The sequence below is a fragment of the Panthera leo genome, chromosome D1, assembly GCF_018350215.1.
Source record: "Panthera leo isolate Ple1 chromosome D1, P.leo_Ple1_pat1.1, whole genome shotgun sequence".
Lineage (NCBI taxonomy): Eukaryota > Metazoa > Chordata > Mammalia > Carnivora > Felidae > Panthera > Panthera leo.
The window spans coordinates 15,607,555-15,628,344 of record NC_056688.1 but is presented as its reverse complement, the minus strand read 5'-3'; the positions used below and the strand labels follow the sequence as shown (position 1 = coordinate 15,628,344).

The 20,790-nt window shown below is 51.6% G+C and overlaps 1 protein-coding gene across 3 annotated transcripts in view; it reads left to right on the top strand.

Annotated features, from left to right (window-relative positions):
- FXYD6 (FXYD domain containing ion transport regulator 6) overlaps positions 1-17,982 on the top strand; it is a 30,398-nt gene extending 12,416 nt beyond the window's left edge. The window contains exons 2-8 of one of the 3 annotated variants that reach the window (XM_042904653.1): positions 12,350-12,412; positions 13,010-13,045; positions 13,152-13,226; positions 14,043-14,079; positions 14,763-14,812; positions 15,328-15,378; positions 16,668-17,982. In XM_042904653.1, the coding sequence (XP_042760587.1) occupies positions 12,355-12,412; positions 13,010-13,045; positions 13,152-13,226; positions 14,043-14,079; positions 14,763-14,812; positions 15,328-15,356 (285 nt within the window). In that variant the 5' untranslated portion in view covers positions 12,350-12,354 and the 3' untranslated portion in view covers positions 15,357-15,378; positions 16,668-17,982. Of the gene's footprint in view, positions 1-12,349; positions 12,413-13,006; positions 13,046-13,151; positions 13,227-14,042; positions 14,080-14,762; positions 14,813-15,327; positions 15,379-16,667 lie in introns of those variants that run through there. The other 2 variants (XM_042904652.1, XM_042904651.1) reach the window with 2 other exon arrangements.
- The last annotated feature ends 2,808 nt before the right edge of the window (positions 17,983-20,790 follow it).

Below are 20,790 nucleotides of genomic sequence, written 5' to 3'. Positions count from 1 at the left end.
GGGAATATAAATTCTCCCTCCGGGGTGAGCTGTGAGCTGGCAGGCCCTGTGTGTTCACTGTATGAATATGCATGAAGCTAGAGACGCTGGGGAGCTTGGTTGGTAAAGGCTCACCCTGAGACAGGAGCGCCCTCTGTTGTGGCCCCCGTGCAGAGCTCAGCCCAAGAGGCTGGGGGAGGAGCAAGAACAGAGTGGCAGCTGCCTGGGGAGGTGCCCCCCCCGCCCCTCCCCTGCCTCCAGGGAGCCGCAGTATAGGTGGCCCTCCCCTGGGATGAGTTCTGGGCTCCCAGCAGGAAGCCCACAAAGCTGGGTTGAAGCCTGGAATCCAGCTCTCACCTGCCAGGGGACCTCTCTTTCTCCACCTTAGTTTCTTTGCCTCTACAATGGGTTTGATGGTAATATATACTTCCTAGGCTACTCATCATGATTATTATTATCACCTCTTATGCCACTCCAGGCCCCAAGACTGGGCTTCGGATATGGGCTTTCCACCTCAGACTTTTCCATCCCTCACACTGCCTTCCATGGGGTTCACAGAAGGACTCCGATGTTGCTGGCAGGCCTCTGTCCCCAGCCCCCGACCCCCCATTGCCAGCACCTTGCTTCTTTATTCCTACCACCGAGCTCACCGTTTCCTACCACCTCGAAAACTCCCCCGTCTTTCCTCCGCCTTCCTTTTCACGCTCCCGTCAAGGCTGCGCCCCGAGAGGTGTGTGATGTGAGCGGGGACTGGGCCATGTGTGAGCTGCGGGGAGAACTCCGGGCCTGAACGTCCCTCTTCAGGAGGTCCGTGTTCTGTCGCCCTTGGCTCGTGGGCGTGAACCTGAACCTGAGGCCGAGGCGCCCTGGCCTGGGGTGGGGGATGGGCTGCACGTTGCACAGAGGCGTCTACGGGTAGGGAGGCCGCAGCTATGTCACGAGGCTGTATGAGGAAGGGGGATTTTGAGCAGCTTCCCCGAAGAGGGCCCAAGATGTATTTTACACATGATGAAGCTTGGGGGAGGGGCCGGGGGTCCTGTGGTTGGGGAGCTTCAAGGCCGGAGTGTAGCGGTTTGGGGCCACAGTGTGGTCCTGGCCGTTTCCAGGTTCACTGGTCACGTGGAACATGAGATGAGGAGCAAACCCGGCCCCCCCCCTCCCCTCCGCCCTCCCCATCCTGCAAACAGCCGCGTGGCAGAGAAGGAGCCAAGGGAGTTCTGGGCTCAGCAGGACGGAGCCTGGAAAAGTGCCCCCTTGAGCTCTTCCAGACACAGCTGTCAAGTAGATGATGACTGTCCTTTTGTTCTTTGCTTTCTCTTTATTCTGGCACATAAAAGCCCGAGAGAGCTTTAGGCCAAAGCATCCGGGGTGGGAAGCAGAAAGGTGAGGAGCGGTGCAGGGAGGACAGGGTCTCTGTGTGTGAAAGGGGGTGGGGGTGTGTCTGAATGCCTGGCTGTCCCTGCGTGGATGGGGAAGCAGGGAGACCTCAGTGGTGGAAGGGGTGCCCGAGAGGATCAAGAACATTCCAGTCTTTCCAGCACGGAGGCGTTATCACACCTACGTTCTCTTCAAGGTACAGCACGGGTGTGGGCTTTATCTGCTGGCTTGTGCTGGCCACTTCCCCGAGCCCCATCCATTAGCACGTGTCATCGGAACCGTCGGTACCACTCATGAGGTGCACACACGACCCTTTCACAGAATCCCAGGCGAAGGAGGCCTGAAAAGGCTGCTGGGGCCAGTGCCCCGTCTGTAATACGATCTTGACACAAATAGATCAGACAGTCCGGTCCTGTTTTCCTGACAGTCAGACTTACCAATGTCTTAGGAACTTGAAGAACCCACCTCTCTGTCAGTAAATCAGACCAGTTTGTCTTTGACGTTTTTTAGTCCTGGGCCTTTTCTCTTTTTGGTCCTTCGCCGAGCCTCAGGCTGTTCAGATCTAGGCTATAGGTAATAGCCACCTGCACCAAGATCAGCCACACGGCATGGCTGGGATAATTGGAAAGGACTGTTAATTTTTCTTTTCTTGCCTTCCTGTTTTTTGCCCCCCTGTTGAGAGACTAAGAGTGGGGCTCCAAGCCTCCTGAAGGTCTTTCTGGACGTGATTCTCTTTCTCGCCTTCCAGAAGCCGGCGCTGCCCCCCCGAATGTCCTCAGTCAAAGGTGGTCTTCTAATGGAGAGCTGAGGAGCCTGTCAGGTGCTTCCCTCCCACCCCCTCTCATTGCTCTGGTGCAACCCCATTCCTATCTCCTTCCCGGCTGCCTTCGTGGCCTCCTGTCCTGCAGGCCTGGCCTGCCCGTCTCCCTATCCGAGCCCACCAGAGCCTCAGACAGGAGCCGCAGACAGTTCTGTGCCCTGGCTAGCTGTGTGAATTGGCCGCATCACTGCTCTGCTGGGGCCTCGGGCTCCTCAAATAAGAAGTAAGAGCTTTTATCTCAATCATTCTGACCCTGGCATGCTGTGATTCCAGCTCCATCTGGTAAACCTCACATCTTGGCTTTGTCCTATTTATACACAGTGGAATCTTCTCTTAACGGGCTTCTTTGTTGCAGAGATCTGGATACATCACAGGCTAAGTCGTGTCCCCTGGCATCTGATTACACAGTCGAGGGTGACCAGTCGGCCTGAACAATGGGGCCCAGGCATTCTGTGGCCCCGTAAACGGGTCCCATCCAGCATGTCCTGTCTGGAGTGGGGGGTGGGGCTCATGTTTCTTTGGGGATCCTGCCAGGACTCCGGCGTCAGTGATCCCTCTGGGCATGTTTCTGATGGGCTGAGCCTGAAGAAAGACAGGCAGGCCAGATGCACTGGACAGGGCTCGAGGCTTTAGGGGCGGAGGGAGAGAGGCATGAGCGTGAGATGATCAAGTTCCACTGTAATTTGGAGGCTGTGCGCGTTAGAGGGAGGTTGTTTCGGAGTTATTTTCACAATAGAACTGGGTATTCTGATCTACCTCGCTGCTGCATGGAATCAAAAATAATAGAGCATATGTTGCTATATCATCAACTAGTGGCTTCTTTTTCTGAGCAGCTTTTACCCAGCAATTATGTGAAATTATGTGACTCAGAATGGAAAGATAATCGCCGGAGAAACTCTTCTGATTGCTTTCTCCCGCACATGCAGAAAGCAACTGTGCAAAAGGCAGGAAGATCGGGGAGCGAAATTAACGTGGAAGGGTTGCTGTCACCTGAAATGTCAGCTGTTTACCGACATAGAGGTGACTGTGAACGTGGAAAGGAGGAGAAGAACCACCAGTGGAAACCTGAAGTCTTTCTCCTAAGATGCCACGGGCCACGGAGGAAGCAAAACGTGGCTGGTTCTATTCCACCCCCCCCCCCCCCGCTGGGAAGGGTGGTCTAGATGGTGTAGAATTTCAGAGCTGGGGAGCAGCAGAGTAAGGGGGCCAGGACCCCGCCCCCCGCCCCCTCCCCCCACTGTCCTGAGACCCTGTCCCTGAGAGCCAGGTCCTCAGGCTCCCCGCAGGCAGGGTTCCGGGGCTTCACGCACGCGCATCTGGAGGCTAATGTGGTTTCCTGAACCCTTTCTCCCAGCTCTGCCCAACTCAGCCTTGCTTCTCCCTCTTCCAGAGATCCCTCCCTCCTTTCTTCCATCTACTCCTTAGACTCTGTGGCCCGGAAATGAGACTTCTCACTTCTATTGCCTCTTTCTCTGTCCCTCTCTCACCCACCCTTAGCCAGCCCCAGACGGCCCTGCTTCCCTCCTTGGAGAGATGAAATGTGTGGTAACTGGGAGGGCGTGGCACACACAGGGGCGGTCGTGTGGGAGGGAGGGGAGGCCCCTCTGGGGTTTCTTGGTGCGGCCCGTGAGAGAAGGGCATTGTGTGTCTTTGCAGAGGCTCTGTGTGTGTGTGTTTGGCCACTTGACTCAGGGGCAATGCCGACGGTACCGACGAGACTTTACAAAGTGGGCGCAGGGGCCGAGAGTCGCCCCGAGGAGGCCTGTGCTGAGGTGTGGCTGGTGGAGGCCGGGCCTGGGCAGCAGGTTGGAGGAACAGGGAGTTGGTCGCTTTCCAAATCTGTAACCGTATTTCTTTCAGCACACTGTAACTTGATCAGAAATGTTTTCTTCGGAACACAAAGACGAGTCTTTACTCTTCGGCTTGGCATTCGAGAGCCTCCACAATCTGACTTCTCAGAATTCTCACCGCCCACCCCTCATGCCTCGCTCAACAGGATCGTTCACTGTTTAGAGGGTATCTTGCTCTAGAAATGGCCAATACTTGGCAGATGGCCGTCCCGGGCCCTCCAGTGCTACGCAGACATTACCAATGGGGCCAGGCCCCCTCTCCTGATGGACCTCATTCAGAATCCTTCTGAGGTGGCCGCTTCAGGCAGCCACCATCCAAGGAAGTGCCTCGAGGCTCAACTCGAACTGAACTTGAACTGAGTACTGTTTGTTATCCCTGCCTCCCATTTGTCCTTCTCACTGCCTTGGCTCATGTTATTTCCTCTGCCAGGGAGCCCTGGCTTTTCTCTCTTCTTGCCCCTGTCCATCAGAGTCCCATCCTCCTTCCGAGGTCCAGCTGAAATGTCAGCTCCTCCATGGGAACGTCCCAGGTTCGGTGTTGTAATCCCTGCTCCCCCTTTCCCTGCCCCGATGGACCCTCCTTTATAGTCTTTACGTCTCCTGAAGCTCTCTTCGCACTTGCTGAGGTACTCGAGCCCTTTGCTTCCAAACCCTGCCAGTCCTTGGAAGCTGAAGCTGTATCTTGTTTACCCACGTATCCCTTGCAGAGCCCAGAAGAGTGTGGCTCTTTCTAGAATTCAGTGTGTGTTTGTAGGATGGACTTGAACCTCAGCAGCTGTGAAAGGGATCTGGGGGGGAGTTGAGGGGAAGGCATGGCAGTAACTGCTTCCCTGGAACCCTTAACATGTGTCTTTCCTGCTCCTAGGAGGGACCCTGTTGCCAAAAATCCCTCTCCTATTGAGAAAATTAATTAAAAAAGGGGGCACCTGGGTGGCTCAGTCGGTTAAGCGTCCGACTTCCGCTCAGGTCGTGATCTCGCAGTCCGTGGGTTCCAGCCCTGCGTCAGGCTCTGTGCTGACAGCTCAGAGCCTGGAGCCTGCTTCGGATTCTGTGTCTCCCTCCCTCTCTGCCCCTCCCCTGCTCGTACTCTGTCCGTCTCTCTTTCTCTAAAAATTAAACATTAAACCCCCCCAAAAAAACAGCCCCTCTCCTGGCTAGCAGCCAGTCCCAGCAGCGGTCCCCACTCAGGGGGAGGGCATCACACCAAGGCCGGAATACTAGGAGGTCAGAATTCCTGGGATTCCCCTAAGAGTTTGCCCACCGGAAGGGTGAAATGAAAACATTTTCAGTAAACAAAACCTGAGTTTGTAAGTAATAGATCTTTGTTAAAGAAAATTGTGAAAAGATGTTCTTCGGGAGTGAAGAAAAGGTCTTGATGCATGGCTAAGGTTCAGCAGAAAGAATCATGAAGAAATCAGTTAGTAACTACAACGTATCGGTTATCTCCTGCCGCATAACAAATGAGCCTCAAACCACAGCATTAGTTCTCTCAAACAGTTCCCGAGGTCAGGAGCGAGGGAGCAGATGGGCTGCGTGGTTCGGCTCTGAGTCACTAACGAGGCTGCAGTCAGGCTGTCAGCCAGGGGCGGGGATCGTGTGGAAGCTGGAGGATCTGCCTCCAGGCTCACTTACGTGGTTCGTGGCAGGTCTCCTTCCTGGGGGGCTTCTGAACCGAGGCCCTCAGTCCTCTGCCACATGGGCCTCTCGGCAGGGATGCTGGAGGAGCCTTACGACACGGCAGATGCCTTTTCCCCTAAAAGCAAGCAGTTGGAGAGAGGGAGAGAGCAAGGGAGCAAGCTCAAGCAAGAAAAGAAAGCCATAGTGCCTTTTACAATCTATTGTTTGTTGGAAGGGACATGTCAACTCTGCTGTATGTTATTGGTCACACAGATGGTGCAGTGTGGAAGGGGGCTGTACAAGGATGCAATACCGGGGGGTAGTGGGGACCGTCTTGAAGGCCGGCTACCACACATGCGAGGGAATCTAGACAAACATGTTTCCATGAAATATACATTCTAATATCTATGTCATAGAATTGCACACGGAACTGAAATTTTGTACAATAGCACATGTATTAGGAGGGAGGTGATTTGTGTTTTTGCCTTTTTCAGGAAGGGTGTTATACCCAGTAACTGTGATACGTTTTAACTTTAGACTTTGTTAAATCGAAGACTGTCTTTGCTCAGGCTGCTACAACAGAGTACCTTAGACTGGGGGACTTACAAACAACAGAAATTTGTTTCTCACAGTTCTAGAGGCTGAAGTCCATGGTCAAGGTGCTGGCAAAGCAGGTTTACAGATGGCCATCTTCCCACTGAGGCCTCACTTGGGGGGAGAGGTGAGAGAGCTCTCTTTTGTAAGGGCTCTAATGGTATTCATGAGGACTCCCCCTCATGACCTAATCACCTCCCAAAGGCCCATCTCTAAATACATCCCATCGAGAATTAGGTTTCAATATATGAATTTGGGAGACACAAACATTCAGTCTGTAGCCAACACACGTGGTAAAATTCCAAAGGTAACCACTAAATGACTAGAAATAGCTTGTATAATTTCTTAACCAGTAGAGGGAGAAAGTGAATAAGAAAAAAAAAATCTAAAAAAAAAAAAAAAAAGGTCAAAAGAGAAACAAATCAGACCAAATATGTCAATAGTCACAATAAAATTAAATGGGCTAAACTTGATAGTTAATAGAAAATTATCAGGTGGAATTAAGAAAAAAAATTTTTTTTAAATCTAGGTCTTTGCCATTTACAAGATGATAAAATATACGTACAACACATAAGGACACAAGAAGGTGGAAAGTGAAATAGAATTTAATCCAACCCATAGGACAATATAGCAATTCTAATTTTTCTGTTAAATATTATAAGAAACACAGGGATAAATATATAAATCCTTCCTCATAGAGGTATCTTTTAAAGCACCTATTTCCATTGTTGAGGGGCCAGTCAGAAAAAATAAAGCGTGTAGGAATTTAAACAACACAGTTTAATAATCTTGATTTGATAGGCACATAAAACTTTCTTCCCAACAATGAAGGAATTCGCAGTCTTCTAATAAATGGAGTATAATTTTTAGAATAACTAACCATATATTAGGTCAATACATTTTGAGGCATCTGTATCCTCAGACCACATTCTCTGACCACAGTGCATTTCAGTTAGCAGTCAATTATGAAAGTAATTTAAAATCACTATACTTTGGGGTGCCTGGGTGGCGCAGTCGGTTAAGCGTCCGACTTCAGCCAGGTCACGATCTCGCGGTCCGTGAGTTCGAGCCCCGCGTCAGGCTCTGGGCTGATGGCTCGGAGCCTGGAGCCTGTTTCCGATTCTGTGTCTCCCTCTCTCTCTGCCCCTCCCCCGTTCGTGCTCTGTCTCTCTCTGTCTCAAAAATAAACGTTAAAAAAAATTAAAAAAAAAAAAGAAAACAAGAAAAGCTAAATATTAATGAACCAGGTATCCAACATAAGAAGATAAATATAAAGAAAGAATAATAGAATGAACCCAAAGAACATGTAAAGGCAGAATGAAGGATAATTTAAAACACAGTAAAAAGGATCAGCAAAACCAAGAGCAGGTTCTTGAAAAGACATACAATGAGTGAACATCTGGTGGAGCTGATGAAAAAAAAAAAGTCGTCACAAATAACAACGTTAGGAATGTAGAAAAAGACATAACTACAGATCCAACAGAAGTTAGTGATTTCTAAGGGTAAGTATAAAATGCTATAAGCAACTTTCTGATAATAAATTTGAAAGCAGAAAAGGGCAAATCGCTATAAAAAATTATATTCATCGAATATGTTCCAGAGGAAGAGAAATCTGAAGAGTGTCATGGCCATTAATGAATTGAAAAGGCAATTGAAAATCCTCCCACAAAGAGAAGACTAAGTCATACAATTCTACCAGGTGTTCACAGAGCAGATTATTTCTGTCTTCTGCAAACTCTTCCAGGGAATAGCAAGAGAGGAAATACTTGTTCTGTGAGGCCAGGACTATCATGATACCCAAACCGGGCAAGGTCAACACAATAAAATAGAAATTACGGCCCAATCTTACGCACATAAACGCAAAAACCTCAACAAGATAGCAACAAACCAAATCCAATGATTTATTAGGAAGACAATAATACATTGGTTTTATCCCAGTAGTGTAAGGATGATTTGACATTAGATAACCCATGCGCATAATTTACTTCGTTGACGGATTAAAGGTTAAAAGCTATAGATCCAGAACATTCATTCATAATTAATGTAAAACAGAAACATCTTGGAAAGCCAGGATTACAGGGGGACTTATAAAACATTAGAAGAAATCTATTTAAAATCAGTAATTCCCTTCTTTTTATGGTTGAATGAATGATATTTCATTATATATATATATATATGTATACATATACATATATATATATATATATGCGCCATATTTTCTTTATCGTTCCTCACCATGCACACAAAAGGTAATTATGTGAGGTGATGGAGGTATTAACTGACTTTATTGTGGCAATATGTGGCAGCACAAACATGCATCAAATCATCATACCTTAAACGAACACAATGTTAGGTGTCCCATCACAGTAAAGCTGGGAAGAATTAAAAATAAACACACACACAAATGAAATACAAGTAAAAAATAAAAACCAGTAATAAGATTGCATGTGTGTGTATGTGTCCTGTATTACTGCCTCTATTCTACATTTTACTCTAAGGCCTAGCAGTACAGAAGACCAGAAATAAAACCCAACAGTGTAAGCATTGGCAAAGAAGAAACCGTACTGTATCATTTGCAGATGATATGTCGACAGAGAAAACCCAGGGGAAATCTGTAAGTAAATTATTAGAAATATTAACAGAGTTTAGTGAGATCGTTGGATTTAAGATCAATACGTACAACTCAATTGCCTTTCTGTGTACCAGTGAAAATTAGAAAACACACATGAGATTGCATTTAAAATGGCAATAAGAAGTATAAGGCACCTAGGGATAAATCTCGTGGGAGATGTGCAAGACCTACATGAAAGCATTTATAAAACCAATATAAGACGTTGAAAAGGATGTACAAATGGAAAGGCAGACTGGATAGGAGACTCGAGATAGGAGTCTCAAGACTCCTTTATGGATAGGAGACTCGAGATAGGAGTCTCAAGACTCCTTTATGGATAGGAGACTCGAGATAGGAGTCTCAAGACTCCTTTATGGATAGGAGACTCGAGATAGGAGTCTCAAGACTCCTTTATGGATAGGAGACTCAAGATTCAGATCCACTGTCTCAATTCCAGTGTGAATCCCAACAGCTTCAGATGAATTTGACAGGCTGATTCTAAAATGTATATATAAGAGCGAAAGACAAAGAGGAGGGAAGGTATTCCTGAAGGAAGAGGGGGAAGAGGAAGAGAGAAGAAGTTTCTCCTACCACACGGGAAGATCGCTGTCAAGTTGTAGCAATGGAGACACGGGTTCGGATGCAGGGATGTTGGGCAAATGCCCAACCCATTTGCAAAGTGAGCAGAAGACCTGAAAGACACGTGACCGATGAAGGACCAGAAGCCCGACTCCTTTAATGAGCGAGCAGATTAAGACCGTATTTCACACCTCTAGATTGGCGGAAATTAAGCAGGCTGACCACCAAGTGTGGATAAGGATGCCGAGGGATAGGCACAGTCATGCAGGTGATGTGGTGGGGTGTCGAAACGGGGATGACCGCTTTGGGAAACAATCCGAAAGTATTCTGTGAGGTTGACAATTTGTACTATACGACCCAGTGACCACACTCCTAGGCCTGTCTGTAGAATATACATCTTCCTACTGCAGTATGACCCGTTAGTGGGTCTAACCATTTTATTTTAAAGAGGGAATCAGAACAGAAACTGTCAGAGGGGATCATTCATTTTAAGGTTAAGAGTTGTTTTGTGATGTTGTTATCCCTGGTATACGTGAAGATGTATTTGCACTGGGTTCCGACGTAAAAAGTATTCCATGTGAAAATGATGGCAAAAAAAAAAAAAAGAAAATGAAAAAGCGTCTTATACTGTGCAGCACGCATAAAAATGTTCACAGCTGCATTATTTATAATCCCACAAAATGGGAAAAGCCAAAAAGATCTCCACTGAGAGGAGAATGAACCAATACGTGATAATTAAGCTGCACAGTGGAATACTACACAACTTTGGAAAGAAATGAACCGAAGGTTACATGTCCTAATGGGTGAATCTTAGAAACAACGTGGAACAAAAATAGCCAGTCCCAGAAGACTGCAAACAACATAGTATGATCATTACAAAGCTCAAAAAACCTCCACCACCCGCATCTTATTAAGATAATATGTGCATGACGAATAGATTTTGAAGAAGAATGGGAGGGATAGCCATACAGAGGAATATTACTCAGCCATAAAAAGTAACGGAGTTCTGACACGGGCCACAACATAGATGAACCTTGAAAACGTGATGCTAAATCCCAGAAGCCAGACACCAAAGGCTACATAGCGTATGATTGTTTTATGTGAAGCGTCTAAAATAGGTGAATCCACAGGTGCAGAGAGTAGGTCAGTGGTTGTCAGGGGCTGGGGGCCGGGGTGCAGAATGGGACCGATGGCTAGTGGGTATGGGGTTTCTTTTTGCGGTGATGAACATATTCTGGAGTTAGTGATGATGGTGGCACAGGTTTGGAGAGAAGGCACGAGCTGGGGAGGGGCAGAGAGAGAGAGGGAGACAGGACGTGGGGCTCGAACTCATGAGCCGTGAGATCATGACCGAAGCTGAAGCCAGACGCTTAGCCGACTGAGCCACCCAGGTGCCCCGAAAATTGTACATTTTTAAATGATGAGTTTCATGATGTGTGAATTTTATCTTTCACTAAGAAAAAATTCTTTGAGGAAGAACAAGGGAATGATGAAAAAAATGTATGGATTTACATTGTCCGGGATACTGTTTACCTCTGGGAGTGAGGCAGAGGGACGACTTGGAGGAAAATGTAGGTAAATGTAGCAGGTGCTTGTAAAGTTCTAGCTTTTAAGTTATGAGTGTTCATCTTATTACTATGTATGCGGGCGTGACACATATATTTTTATACGTATAAAATGTAAAACTTATGTAAAATTGGAAAAAATCACAAATAATAGATGAGATGGCATTAGAAGCAAATTACTGCCTTTTGATGAACACTGAGCGGTTCTCTCCAAGACCCCGGCTGGGTCTCAGCGCGACTCTGGATGCAGCTGTTCTGACCCCTGGTGGCCGAGAGGTGAAGGGCAGCCGAGGATGCTTGCGTGGGGACTGGCAAGTAATGGGGGCGATCCCTCAGGGCCAGCATGGTCCTGGCCACTAGAAACTGGTCTGGGGGGGGGTCAGGCCACTGCCAGTCCCACCCCCTGGAGGAAGACAGACAGCCTTGCGCTTTCCTGGTGTGGGTTTCTTTCTGCCTTTCCTTGATGGCTCTTCACCAAACGTACTTCCTTAAGCCCAGGAGTGACTTGCGTGTGACTCCACTGAAATCTGTCCCTGGCCGCCCGCTGCCTCCATCCGGATGGCCCATCCTGGGACCCCTGGCCCCAGAGTCCAGGGGCTCGATGAGCTCACGAACAGAAGGGGAAGGTCAGGATGCTGGCACTCAGAACCGGTCTGCACGTTGCCTTTGTTTGACCAAACGGCCTTTCTGGAGGATTATGAACTGAGACTGGAGGAAGAATTGGCTCGGGCACCTTAGAGGTGAGGGTGTCGGGGGCAGCTTAAGGGAGAGCTGTTGGCATTTCAGGGTTTACCCTACGGAGACCAGTGAACAGCAAGTCTCCCGCCACACCTGGCGGGCTGGCTGGGCTGGAGAGGCATTCGCTTACCCGCCCCATTTAATCTCCTAGAAGAACGAACTTCCGACTGTGGGTGTTGGCTGTGGGGACCAGGCCAGGAAGTCCCGGAAGGATGGCCTGGAGAGGCGGGCGCAGCTGGGGTCGTCACCAAAGCCTTGGGGTTTTCCGGCTTCGGCCCCAGAGAGGCAGCGTGGTGGAGGGGTTAGGACCTGGGCTCTGCCACTCACTATCAGGAGTCTCATTTAACTTCTTTAAACTGTGGTTCTTCGCCTGCAAAACGGGTCAGTCATTGCGCCTACTGATTGTCATAGTAGGCAGCTGTAGTAACTAAATTAATGCGTGCGGAGCCCTCTGTAAGAGCTCAGTAAGTGTCAGCCACTTCCATTCTGTGGCTTGAACTTTTACTGTGTGGAGGGTACTCAGAATAGAGCCGGGAGCCCTACGCGGCCCCTGACCCGGCCGAGAGCTGGGGTGGGGGGTCTCCTGTGCAGAGATTCACTTTCCTTCCTTTGTCCCCAGACGCCATGGAGGTGGTGCTGATCTTTCTGTGCAGCCTGCTGGCTCCCAGCGTCCTGGCCAGTGGTAAGTACCCCTCCAGGTCCTGGCCCTTTGGGACATAGGGCTGGGGGGCTCTCAGATTCTCCGTGTCTGATCAGTGACTCCCCTGTCCCCGTTGAAGTCAGCAGAGAAACTGCTGGAAGGCAGCATGTATTCACAGACCCTGTTCCAGCCTGCCCACCTCTCCCCAGAGGGTCCAGCAGGCTCTACTTTTAAGCTCTCAAGCACTCCAGATCCCTGTAGACTTTTTGCCTGAACCTTGGGAGCCAGGCCCGCTCATCAGTGTCTAGATTCTGGCTTTGTGCAAGTCACATGTTCTTCCTTGGTCTCAGTTTCCCCACCTGTAACAGGGGGCTAACAGACCCTGCCTTTGGGGGGTAATGTAACAATACAAAGGGGCAAGAAATGTAGATGTGCTGTGCACCGGGGCTCTGAGTGGTACCCAGTTCTGCTCTCGGGCTGGCCTTAGTGGGCAGGCCCTTCTGTGCTTCCCCAGGCACCTCTGCTTAATGGGCTCTCTCTCCCAGGAGTCCCTTTGTGGGAAGTGACACTGGTGGGGTATTAGGGAACCAGATATGCAGCTGTCTTCCTCTTGCCCACACTCGTTTATTTTTTCAGCAGCTGAGCAGGAGAAGGAAAAGGACCCTTTTCATTATGGTGAGCGGTGATGGTAACCCTGGGCGGGGAGGGGGAGGTGTGGCCCCGCCCAGGGACGGGAAGCCGTGCTCTTCCCTTCCTTTTGTCACCTCTGCTCCTTTGGCAGACTACCAGACTCTGCGGATCGGGGGACTGGTGTTTGCTGTGGTGCTCTTCTCCGTGGGGATTCTCCTTATCCTGAGTAAGTTTGTTCGTTCCCTGTTGGCTCTGTAGAGTGATGTCTGCAGCTGCCGGGGGGAGTGGAGAACGGTGTAGGAGCCCGGCCGTGCTCTCTCGGGGGGAGAGAGAGATGGTCCGTTCTCCCTGTTATCTCCAGCACCTAACATAGTGCGGGGCACATAGTAAGTGCTCAGTAAAACAGGGCAGCATGGACAACATAGGGGCACCTGGGTGGCTCAGTCGGCTAAGCGTCTGACTTCGGCTCAGGTCATGATCTTGCTGTTTATGAGTTGAAGCCCCGCATTGGGCTCTGTGGCGATGGCTTAGAGCCTGGAGCCTGCTTCCGATTCTGTGTCTCCCTCTCTCTCTGCTCCTCCCCTGCTCTTGCTCTGTCTCTGTCTCTCTCAAAAATAGATAAACATTAAAGAAAAGTGAATAAAATAAATGCTTGATGAAAACAAGGTCATCAGAAAGGGCAGGGTGGCTGTCCTGGAGCTGTGTCCAGTAGGCAGAGGTCGGGGAGTCACAGGAGAGAGCAAGGAGCTGTCCTTAGAGTGCTCTGAGAGAGGTGCCCCCGCGTTTGTTTTCTGCACACGAGAGCCCGGGCCGCGCGGAGCCCTCTGCACTTGCCCGATCAAGCAGACTGTGGTACGGCCATCATCCAGGCATTTGAATGTTGACCCTTGACCTCAGAAGAACCCTACTCCCACAGAGGATTGCTACATATAACTGTGCTTTTTATGTAGCCCCCTGTGGCAGCTTTGCTGTGGTCAAACCAGGAGCGTGACCTTGAACTCAAGCCGGGAGCGTGACCTCGGGTGGTTTCTTTGCCTTTCAGGTCGCAGATGCAAATGCAATTTCAATCAGAAGCCCCGGTAAGGATGGTCTGTCTGTGGATATCGGAGGTGACGCTAGGAGGGGACAGGGAGGGGCCCCCTGGTGTGTGCCAGGCATGTTCTGGCGAACACGAGGGCAAAGCATGGAGGGTTAGCCCCTCCTCTCTTCTGATGTATATTGAGGAGGGGAGGGAAGCAAGAAGGTGCTGGACGCGCGTCTGAAAGCCCTTGAGGCAGTTGGGCTTGGGAGAAGGGAAGCAGAGGGCCTCAGAGCCTCTCGGGAGGTCCATCTCGTGTCTACAGGACCTGCGACGCTGTCCCTGCTGGTCACCTGTGCATGGGGCTCTTTGGCTGAGGAGGAGCTCGGGCTCCGTCATTCACCTCTCCCCCCACCCCATACCCCATTAGTCTACCACAAAAACCAGGGGCAGCAGTGGACCTCAGAAGCCCAAAGTCTGGCAGGACAGGATGCCAGCCCCCAGGGGGCCCCAAGCCACTCCTTCCCAGCGCTCAGTGGGGCCGGCACTGAAGGGTGCCTGCGAGTTCCCCTGACACCCCTTCAATCCCAGCTTCGCCCCCGCCCCTGGCCCCACGCGCCCCTTGGTGGAGAGTGCCACAGCCTTCCAGTGACTCGCAGGGGCCTGCTCCAGACGGCCCTGCCCCAGCAGGGACAGCGGGTTTGCCCCACAGAGCGCCGACGGAAGCTTCTCCTTCTCTTGCAGGGCTCCGGGCGATGAGGAGGTGCAGGTGGAGAACCTCATCACTGCAAATGGTAGCGGTCACGACCACCGGCCCGGGTGGGATAGAAGCAATGGGGGAGGGTCCTCGGACGGCTCCGGGAGGGATGGCGGTCAGACACCGTGGCCTCCCTAGAGCCAACCGGACGTGCTCCTGTGTCTGTGCGGGGAGAGCGGTCTCCGGGGCCCCTGCTCTGGGCCGTCCCCTCATCTCCACCAAACCGGCTGCTACCCCTGACCGCCGCTGTTTATAGGGCATGTGCTTTGTGTCGGGCACGAGACAGGTGCTTCATAGAGCCCCCTTCGTGTGCGCACAGCCCCGTGACAGAGGCTCACGATCCGCATTCGATAACCCAGGGTCTCAGAAAAGTTAAGGAACGTGCCCAATTCCTATAACCAGCAAGTCTGTCTGACTCAGAATCCTGCCAAGCCCCCTCTTTGCTGCACGGTTCAGACTCCTCCAGCGTCAGGCCTGGGCACGGCTGCTGCGGCGGGTGGCCCGTGGGGGTGAGGGGTCCATTCACTGCAATCTGTTCCATTTTTTTTCCAGCAACGGAGCCCCAGAAAGCAGAGAACTGAGGTGCAGCCCTCAGGTAGGAAGGTAGGATCCTGTCTTCCCGTGTCTTCCTCTGTCTCCGTCACTGTTCATTCCTCAGGGAGGTGCTGGGCCAGCTTTTGCAGCGGGCACAGCGTTTATTCTGAGCCAGGCTGGCGAGTCTTGTGTCTGAAAGGGCAACGGGACAGATGGATGGAAACATCTGAGGGCACCACACATGCGCGGTGAAAGGCTGGGGAATAGGGCTTCTGTTTCTGTATGACCAGACGCCAGGTTAATGGAAGGTCACCTTCCCTGCGATGGGGGCAGGACTTGGGAGAGAATGACAGTTCGTGAACTCCTCCTAATATCAGGGTAGCTCAAAGATAATGGCTTTTAGCGATGGTTCAGAAAGTAGCTTAGGACCACTTAAAAAACATTAACACATTAGAATGAAACTTGCTAACTCTACACAGAACTAGGGAGAATAGTGTATCTCCCCCTTCCCCGATGCCAACGTTAGCCGTTCTCAGTTCTCAGCTGTAAGGGGCACCGTATTTAGCATTTGCTTCCGTTGTTCATTGTAGGGACACGGGAGAGTGTTTGCCGTTAAATGTCTTAGTTTTCAAAATGCTGCCCCGCACAGACTTGCCTGAGCCTACCGGAAGAAGCAAGTAGGGCAGGTGGGATTGAGCCCCACTTTATAGATGAAGAAACTGAGGTCAGAGAGATCAGCCATCCAAGATCGTGTTATCACAACAGCCTCGTGGGTGGGCAGCGCGGGGCTCAGCTTGTCCATCTCCTAGACGGGGCTTGGGAAGGTCAGTGATCTCCTACACACGAGGTGGCCCTAGATGCCAATCCAGGAGTCAGGTGTCCTGGCTGGTGGCTCGGGGTTCTGTCCATTCATGGCCACTGGCAGGTCCGATCTTGGCTCAAGTGGGGGGAGGCTCAAGGGAAGGAGGCTTGGGTTTTTTTGTTTTTTGTTTTTTGCTTTTTTTCCTAAACTAGGACTTCCTCAGAAACCCTGTTCTCTTAGGTCTCGGGATTGTGAGCGACGACTGGGGGTGTCCTGAAATAGAAACCCCGGGTTTAACAATTTTCTTTCCATGTCTATCAGGTTCTAGCCTTCCTGGGAGAAGCGCTTCCCTGGGCCCCCCTCCCCCTCCCAGGCCCCTCCCCCTTTCCCTGCATTTCAGCCTCGTCCTCCTGTGTCACCAGGGACGTGAGCTCGGAGTGGGTCTCCTGCGAGTTTCAGGGGGGCACAGGTGCTGCGTTAAGGCAGGGAGACAGCCAGTAAAGACGCCAGAAAGGAGGCAGAGTTGAGTTTTAATTTGGATTCTCTCCCCCTTTAGCTCCCAGAACCTGAAAGGAGCTGCTTGAACCTTTAGACGCAAGTGTTGATGCTTAAGAACACCGGCCACTTCAGCAGGCAGATCTTTCCCCAGGAGAAGCCAAGAGTGTGTGTGTGTCCCCCTGCCCCTTCGCCGTCCCCTGGAACACGATCCTCAACTTAACGATGCACCTGACACCCGCCTCTCCTGCCCGCAGCCCACGGTCTCGTCCACGTCCTGTGACGTGTCTGTGTGTGTTTGATGACTGTGATCTCTGTGGCTGCTTGTTTGTGGATGATGTTGTATTTTAGTGACCCTGAACTCGCTTTCCCGGGTGGGTGCTGAGCCATGTCACCGTCAGCCCCTCCCTGCTCCCCTGTGGCCCCCACCCCCATCATCTCCCACTCCCGGGAGTCCGCTTTTTCCCTGAGAGACCAGTCCCTTCTCTTGATTTGGGGGTGGGTGTAGGGCTAGGGGGTGTGGGCGGGGGTCTCCAGTTGTCTTGGGACTTGGGAAGGTTTACATCACCTCCGTGATCATTTTTCTTGGCCTCTCTTCACTTCATTCACAAGAACCTTGCTTCTGTATTCTAGTCCGGACCCAGGTCTGTTCTGAGGGTCTCTTGGCAATCGGGAGGTTCACGGCAAGGAGCTGGTGAGCCCAGCTTTGCCTCCAGGCAGGCTGTGCCCCTTCCACGGTCCTTTCCCTCTTGGGGCTTCCACCCCGGGGTCCTCATCTGCCCTGCACCGTCGCAGAGCAGCCCGGGATCCCGGGCCCCGGGCTTCTAGTCTGCCCCTGGGGAACGTGCCCCCTGCATATCTTCTCAGCAATAACCCCATGGGCTCTGGAACCCTGCTCCTCTCTCCTACCTTCCCTGCTTCCCAGACTCCCAGCTACAGCCCGGCTCTTCTGGACTCAGACTCCTGTCCCTGAATGAGGTCTCTGGTAGGCAGTGGCTGAGGGGCTCCATTCTGTGGGGGCCAGCAAAGCCGTAGGGAGAGGAGGCGTCCTGTGCTTCTCTGCCTGCGTCCCGTTGGTCAGGGAGCAGCGATGGCTCCCAAGCCCTTTGCTCCACCTGTTACTGGTTAGAGCGGCAAGTGCAGCGGCTACACGTGGCTTAGAGACCCGGGGCAGGTGGGCACAGCCCTGCTGCGGAGGGAACTGCCAAGAGGTCGAAGGTCACACGGAATGGAAAATCCAAGCAGACCCCGCCCCTCCCATCCATCGTGTTCTCGTGGCATCCAACCAGACATGCCGCCGTGTCCGGGCCGCTGTCCTCCGTGCTGTGATCGATCCTCTCCACAACAAAAGGGAATAAAACACCATTTGTTTCCTAGTGGCTCTGAAGTGCTTTCCTTTGTGTCAGAGAGCTGGAGCGTTTGTAGGGCCGAAGGGACTCCGTCCTTGGTCAGAGGGAGGAGGTGACAGCTGTTTGGTCCAGCTTAGCTCCTCCCCTCCCCCTGGACCCCTTCCCCCTTTCCTCCTCCCACCTCCCCCTGCTCCTGGGTCGGTGCGCCCGCGGCAGGACCTGAACCTTACGCATGTCGTGGGTTCAAGCCCTGCATGGGGCTCCATGTTGAGTATGAAGGCTACTTAAAAAAAAAATACAAAACTGTGGAGGCCACGTGGATGGTGTCCATAGTGGCTCATAGGGGCCAGGGGTCACCCACAGTGTCCTCCCAAAGACATTGCAATTCAGGCTTTGGAAAAGTGCTGTTGGCCAAATAAACACAGATGCAGGCTGATTCTCCCCGAGGTCGCTGCTGCCCACCGTCCTCTCTACGTGCTTTGTGTGTCTTTATCTGAGAGGGTTCCTAGTGGACAAGGACTGTGTCTCGTTCTAAGGTAAGAGTGCCTGGAACACCTTCACCCCGCCCCCCCAAATCTTCAGAGTCCATCTAGAGTCTGTGAGTAGTTTAGGGCTGCAGAATTGGCAGGTGCAGGTCCTGAGGGACTCGGGGGTCCAGTCACCCCCCTGGCTGCCCCTGGGACACTTCCGCACCTGCCTTTGCCCTGTGTCCCCCCAGGTCTTTGAAAAGACCTGGGGCTTATCGCTGAGATCAAGCTCCACACTGTCAACTCAGTGATCGCGGAGGCTACACCATCTCCGGTCACACCGAAAGTTTGTTAAGTCAGCTAATGAGCACCATTTGTGGGAACGCTCACGGGTCAGGGAATTACAAGGCTGGCAGCAATTTCAGAGCTTGGCCGGATGAAGACCCTCCGGGGCCCCAGGAACACAAAATATGGTGGGTACCTCCCCACATTCATTCTTAAAAATAAAACCTTAAACTCTAAAAATAAGTATGAGGAAGTATAATGGGGGAGATTCGGGTTTTTCTCATAGTAATCATGTTATCAACTCTAGGGCATTCTAGAAAATAGTTTTCCCTTCTTTGCCAGACTCTCAGCACCCGCTCATCTTTCCCCCGGATAACCCAGTCTCATTTCTGAGGTGGGTAGGATGTTCACACTTTATAGATTCTCTGAAATGTTTGTGACTGGTTGAGGTCACACGGCTGCAAAATGGAGGGGCTAGGAACCCGGCCTGGGCTGTCTGTCACCAAAGCTCTCTCTGGCACGCCATGTGGCCTGGCTTCCTTCTGCAGGGGAGGGCTGACGTCCAGGGGCAGGGAGAGGATCGCCTGGCACGGTGCGACCACATCTGGAGCCTGGCTGGCCCTTCAGGGCATATGCTACCTAACCTGTGCTCTGCGGAGGGTCTTGTGGCCTGGAAACAAGACACATAACGAATAGTCAAAGGAACTGGTGATCAAAATGATGGCAATATTATTATTCATAACTAAATAAAGCAGCTAATACATCGAGCACATGCTATTACCAAACACAGGGCAGACGATGTCACATAGATCAACTCGTTCAGAACTCACGGCACTACCTGATGGTCTCCTGATTTTACAGATGGGGACACTGTGGCTCGGTGAGACTGGCCTGAGTTTGTGCTCCGAGGGGCAAAGCCAAAGTCCAGCCCGGGCCCGCCCAGCTCCAAGCCCGGCTCACTCTGTGCTGCAGAGGAAAGGGCTTAGACCCATCAGGTGTACGTGAGAGGAGGCAGAACTTGGCCTCGTGTGAGGGAGTCCTGGGTTCCCTCAGCTGTGACAATCCCCAAGCGGAGTGGCTGTCCATCTGGCGGTGTTCAAGACCCTCCGGGCAAAAATGGACTCTGCGAGTCTGCCCAGGACGGCCTAATCTGGCCAGGTCCGGGCTCCAGTCGAGGACTCCACTCCCCCTCCCTCCCCCCCCCCCTTCTGGACTAGCACTGCAGGGCCAGGGAAGAAGACTCCAGAATCCAGGCACGGATTGCTGTTTAGTGTGTGTCTTCCTTCTGGACCAGTGCTCTGTGCTGGCAGGACTGTGTCTACCCGTCCACTTCGTCCCCAGAGAGGTGACTGAGGTCTGTCATTTGGTTGGATATAGGAACTGTATAACTTGGTTATATGGGAAAGTTGACCAGTTGTGCCATTTCCCGGAAGGGAATGCTGAATCCCCTGGCCTCGGACAGTGATCTCAGGTGTCCTACACGCTTTACCTCCCAACTACTGCCCCCCCTCCCCAGGGATCCCACGCCAAAGATTTTCAAGTCTGCGCACAGAGGTGTTTGTGTTACTTAATACCACATAAAAATAGGTCATTCTGCCTACTGGTCCCCCAGGCTGTGGCCCTCCCTCCCATTCTGTTTTTTTTTTTTTTTTTTTTTTTTTTTTTTTTTTTTGCAGGTTGTGGATTGGAACTTGCCAAACTGTTCTTGGAAGAGAGTCAGAGGCAGAGTGCAAGCAGCAGGGAGGGTGGGGTGGGTGAGGGGGATGCCAGGCTGAAGCACATGCCAAGGTCACTGGGCTCTTTCTCTCCTTCCTCTGGGGAGGAGGGCTCTGCCTTCCCAGGGATCATGGGCTGGCAGGGGTGGCCGGGCAAAGCCAGGGTGGGAGAGCGGTCCAGCTCTGTCTGGTTCACCCCACCTTGTCCCCAGCAGAAGAGAGAGAGAGAGAGAGAGAGAGAGAGAGATCAGGTGTGTTTACCTGAGCCAGGGGAGAGGCTTTGGAAATACCTGTCTCCGGGCCACGAAGAGGAAGAATGTCACCTCTCGCCATTAGTGTGATTCATTGCTGTCACAGCTGAACTCCAG